The sequence below is a fragment of the Rhizopus microsporus genome (assembly GCF_002708625.1).
Source record: "Rhizopus microsporus ATCC 52813 unplaced genomic scaffold scaffold_3, whole genome shotgun sequence".
Lineage (NCBI taxonomy): Eukaryota > Fungi > Mucoromycota > Mucoromycetes > Mucorales > Rhizopodaceae > Rhizopus > Rhizopus microsporus.
In genome coordinates this window covers 89,495-94,939 of record NW_019671918.1, presented here as the reverse complement: position 1 = coordinate 94,939, position 5,445 = coordinate 89,495, and the positions used below count along the sequence as shown (strand labels likewise).

The window sequence follows — 5,445 nt, the reverse complement described above, 5'->3', positions numbered from 1 at the left end:
TAAACAGAAACAACCAGAGAAATGTTTGAGATATTGGCCATCACTTCCACTACTGCTTTTTCAAATCGCGCTGTGTCTGCTATTACTGAACTCAATACTACTAGCATTGGTGAAAGTATATGTGTTACTGACAACATTAATGAAGCTGACAGCATTGATGGTGACACTGCTGACATTGATAATGCTAATGACAATGTCAATGCTGATGAAATTGATGATACTGGTGATACTGTCGTCAACGATGTCACTGAAGGGTACATCCGCTCTCAGCTTATTTCTAAAGCAAAGTTATTTCCGGAAAAATAAGAAATTTATAAGTTGCTTATATCAGGTTGTATGAACATGATGAGTGCTGTTCAAAAATCTGTGTACAAGCATACTCTTAATGAAAGTCATTACGATAATATTATCCAGTATTGTCAATAAATGAAGTAGTTCGAGCTTATTCCTGTCGAGACTGATCTTATAATTTATGAAATATTTGACGCTTTGTTACCTTTTAGATTTGAGTAGGTTTTATATCATTTTTTTGAACTTACGGTCTTATATCCGTCGTGTTTATGTAGATCGTGCTTATTCATTCTCAGTTAATAGACAACGTCAGATATTTATGGTTGTCATCCCTCGCTCTTCACTGTTTTACAACTATATAGGCACAAATATCACAATATCTTTAAATACTAGTCGCGATACAAATCAGGCTGTTAGTACTATGATACAATGAAAGCAGCAGTTCGAAACAAAAAGTTCACCATATATGTCATTCACAGCATCGTTTTTCTTCCAAGACGTTATGAAAAGAAAGGTAATAGCTGTAAATCTCATTCATATACACATAGCATCTCTGATATGGCATGCTAGGAAAATGAAACAGACTCCATGAGTTTAAATTTATGTCAAAATTTGAAAATATCCTAGATCTGCTTTTTGCTGGTAGTGATGTTTCTACCCGTAGTGAAGAAGGAATATCACAATTGACCAAATGAATGGCTATCTTAAATGAATATGATCCAACGTTTATAAGGAGATCAGACACTTTGTTAATTGGAAGTCGCGATGATGAGCTATCAAACATTGAGTTTAAGAAAGCAACAGCACTCAACAATTTAGCGAAGTATCAACAAAACAAAAACATCAAGATTAACAGCTGCATCCTCAACCATATTAATTTAATGACTGGCGCTACCGATAAAGTGATTTTATACTATGACTCTGTCGGAGGACACAGCTATCTTGCTCAGTTGTTTGAGTGTGGAGGCATTTATGTATGCCAAAAGTTACAATCGATTACTATCCCTAGAAATATGCTTGAATTAGAGATATTTCGATTGTTACTGAAGCATATGTTCATTTGGAAAGCACACATGATCAACCTTGGCAACAACATCATCCAATTCCGGCTTGCAGACGTTAGCGGTACGACTAGCCCTCCTTGTTCCCCATCTCCTAATGTTCAGGCAGCTAAGGTGTACTTGTCGCCTTCTAATGCAAACAAGAGAACCCGTTCTACGTTTGAGGAAGATCGAGAGTGATTCATTCAAATTTTTTTTTCATTATATAATATATACCTTATTCATTTGATATCCTGCTTTAAGCACTGTATTTACAGGGAATGATTAAATACACCATTTCCAGAAAGAGATATCGCGCTGCCTTGTCGCTTTTTCGTATAAATTGTATTATAAAAATTGAATAAATGCGACTTAACTTTCCGAAAAGACCGTACAACAATTTCTATTGGTATGTTAGTAAATGATTGTCGTATTCGAAATTTTGCTTTGCCATTTAATTAATCTGCAGGTTTCTAATAAGCTTGTCATTTGCATATAAGCGAATGCTTGTTAAAGTAAGTAGTTGGTTATGATTTTGTCTTATTATAGCAATTGATGATTTAGCGCTGAGAATGTCCACAAAATACATAGAGATCGCTGAACAGATAAAATTTACCAACCGCACTGAGTGATCGAGCTTTAAGTCAGAATATTCCAAGAATGGAGAAACAAGAAATATGATGCATCGAGCAGATAAGTTCATACATACAATAATGAAGAGTTGAAACAAGACAAAGCCTCTATATATCTGTACATTTCTACAATGATGAGACCCCATTTAGATTTAGGTCGCTCACAGTATAGAAATGCCAAATTTACTTGATTAATGATATGCAAATACTAAGAGATCCAAAAGAAGCTCAATGGAAGACAGACAAAATAGTTACAGCAAAACAGCTGGAGGGAAAAAGAGTGCCTTAGATTGTACTCTTAAAGAAGGCTGCTATCTATCGCAAATACCATCCTCTCTTTTCATTTCGTAGATGGAAACTGTTTTTGATACAATGTAGCTTGTAAATCATAAATATGACGAGTTAAAGGACGCATTGTATTTCTTATTCAAATGAAATAAAAAAAGGCATAGCACCGCCTTGTTTACACGCTCAGTTTAGAAATGGAACCAGTTTGAGTTTTTGAAACGAATAAGATAAAGTGAATAGATATAATGAGCTTATGCTTATATAAATATTTATGTGTGTTTAAGACGGTTCTGCAGTAAGAAAGTACATCAAATCTCATATTGAAATATGTTTGGAGAATCATTTGGAAAGAAAAAAAGTTTCGTATTCCCTTCAAAATGGATACACGGTTATAATACAAAATGGTACGTTTGTAAATTTTTTTGGGAGTGATATATTTTCTTTGTGGACACAATTAATATTTCTTCACTCTATTTGGATAAAATTGCCTAAGCGTTTTTTGAAAAAGAAATAACGTGTCTCACTTCAATTATGTCCACTTCTAAATTTTAATCTTTTATCGTCTCAAAAATATTGACAGACGTTTCATTTTAGGTGATAACAGATATATCTCTATTTAGTATTTCTTAATCACGAACAAAAAGATGTTAACTTACCCTTCTTTGGCAGTATCTATGATTATCTTGTCTTTAGGCTGTTGGGGGCAGATCAAAATAATGCAGAGAAAATCAACAGAATCGTTTAATGGTCGCCTGAGATTGAATAGCTGTTTTTGGTAAAAAATGTTTCAGAGAAAGGAGGGTCACTTTGTACACCCCATTTCATAGGTTAAAATAAACACTCTCAAGATCACTCAATTCTAATCCCGATCACTGCACTTTCCCGTCTCCTTCTTCCTTCATTTTTAATGAACTTGTCGGATATTGTAGATAGAGCGGCTGCCGAACAGCGAACAACACTAAATAACTCCACTGCCATTTTGTCACAGACGAGTGATACGAGCAACATTTCGTTGCCAATAACTCACATGCAAGCCAATGACCCAGAAATGGTAGTAACTACAACTTTACCAGGATATTCATTTGCTTTTTCACCCATTCCACCAGCACAAGTAAGATAATGTGGAGTCTTTATTGTTCTTTCCATTTTAAAAGTAAATGTTTAGGCATCAGCAACAGCTTGGTTAGAACGAGCAAAAGCAGTATATGGTGACCAAAGCAAAATATTCCTTTTACCGCAGAGATCACCGTATCCGTCCGTATTTCCACCACACCCACTCGCTCCACCAGCCTTGATTGACCCTTATTTATTACAACAAAACCCTAAAAAAAAACCGATAAGCAACCAAGTGACACTTCAGCAGGTTTCTCATAATTTGCAACAACAACAACAACAACAAACAAAGAGCCCACATGAGACACAGCAACTTAATTTACCCATCCCATCTACTTCTAATTCACTCAGACACGATCGCTCATCCCTTCAAAGCACACCTTCTTCTCCATTTCCTACAGTACAGTCATCACCATTATTGTCGTCACCATCGTCGTCTAGACTACCGCAGTCCAATGGACTACAGACAAATAATAACAATAACAGTAATAGCAGCTGTATGACCATGACACTACCTATTGTCAGGCAATCCACTGATCAGAGCAAAAACTTAAAGGTGAATAAGGAAGCGATAGAAAAGTATGGAAAACTTACTGTAACCGGTAAAAATGTGTCAGAAGATAATATTGTTGAAGGATATATTCAGTTCATACTACAGCATGATCCTTATTATTTCAATAGTATGGAGGCAGTCAGCACAGCGGAGCGAAAAATATCAACTGTACCCAAGACCAATTTATATGGAATATCTTATACCACATGGGACCTATTTCGTCTGATACAGAAACTACAAAAGGGTGATGTAAGTTGATAACAACGTATAATATGCAAAGGATAAGATTATTTATATGTTTACTAGATAAAAAATTGGTCGCAATTAGTTGCCATGCTAGGCCTTCAAAATGTCGCAGGTCGCGCACAGTTTGCACAACGAATAAAACGATGGATGCATAGATACAAAATCGATTGCTATTTCAACTATTTATTAGGAAACGAGTATGATTTCAATGATCCGGAATCAGACAAGAACAAATCCATTCTGTCGTTTAATTTCAATACCAAACGTAAAGTGAAAGAAAAGCCTGAATCGAATGAAGGAGATGAATTGGAAGGCGAGATGGAGACAGATTATTTGAAAGAATACGAAGGCGACGTTGATGATGACGATCATAAGCCAAAACCTATTATACTGCCTCCTGGAGGACGAAAGCGGTTGAGGATCAACAGTGACCCTGAACGGCTGATCCAAGTTGCTAAAAATTTCATAAAGCGGCGTAGATGTGATGATTCGGATGTCGATGAAAAGGAAATGGAAAATGATGCAACGGATGAAATAGAAAGTGAAGCCGAGAGTGAGATAGAGACAACAGCTACTATAAATGGAGAGCATCAAGAAGGGTCAGTGATAAGCAAGAGTAGTAAGGATAAAGATATCCTAGATGAAAGTGAAGAGCCTGTACAAAGAGATGAAGATGGCGAGGACGAATTAGAATCTAGCGCTTCATCATCAGGGTCACCAGTAATGGAAGAAGTATTTAATAATAATAGAAAAGCATCATCTTGCAGTAATTGCCATATGCTTGAATCAGAAGTGGAGCTTCTAAAAAAAGAGATTGCCAATCTCAAGCTATATATCTCTGTGGTTGAAGATAATCTATCAAGACAAAAAAAGGCAACAGAAGCGAGTCAGCAATATATCAACCAATTACTTTTAGAAAAACTAAAACTACGTGGATACTACACTAAATGGAAGCAGAAGCTTGCAAAAGACATATTGAATGGTCCAGTAATACCTGAAGACGAGTGACAATATACCAAATAAACAATAATTGTATAATAACAGGGCCTTTTTATAAGGCTATAAAATAATACTTTGTTTTGACGCGCTTTATTATTATACGGAATCATTGTTTAAGCAAAGCTATGCTTTATTTCTTGTGTTCTCTGACTTATTTCCTCTTCATGAGCCTTAAATTTTAGTGTTGTCTCTGCCTTAGAACGCGTTGCTTGACAAATAGTTCCGCCAATCAATGCTCCCTTTTTCTGTTTTCATTTTTCTCCTTCTCGTTTTTTTTTTTTTT

At 35.7% G+C, this 5,445-nt stretch overlaps 2 protein-coding genes across 2 annotated transcripts; both read left to right on the top strand.

The window, feature by feature from the left end:
- Positions 1-21: 21 nt before the first annotated feature.
- On the top strand, positions 22-1,532 carry RHIMIDRAFT_234470 (uncharacterized protein; the record flags this gene model as incomplete). Its single annotated transcript, XM_023608162.1, has 2 exons — positions 22-254; positions 1,052-1,532. The coding sequence occupies 2 exons, from the start codon at positions 22-24 to the stop codon at positions 1,530-1,532; spliced, it is 714 nt and encodes a 237-aa protein (XP_023468804.1).
- Positions 1,533-3,123: 1,591 nt separating this feature from the next.
- Positions 3,124-5,210, top strand: RHIMIDRAFT_311246 (uncharacterized protein). Its single transcript, XM_023614718.1, has 3 exons — positions 3,124-3,362; positions 3,417-4,166; positions 4,224-5,210. The coding sequence occupies exons 1-3, from the start codon at positions 3,159-3,161 to the stop codon at positions 5,169-5,171; spliced, it is 1,902 nt and encodes a 633-aa protein (XP_023468803.1). The 5' UTR covers positions 3,124-3,158; the 3' UTR covers positions 5,172-5,210.
- The last annotated feature ends 235 nt before the right edge of the window (positions 5,211-5,445 follow it).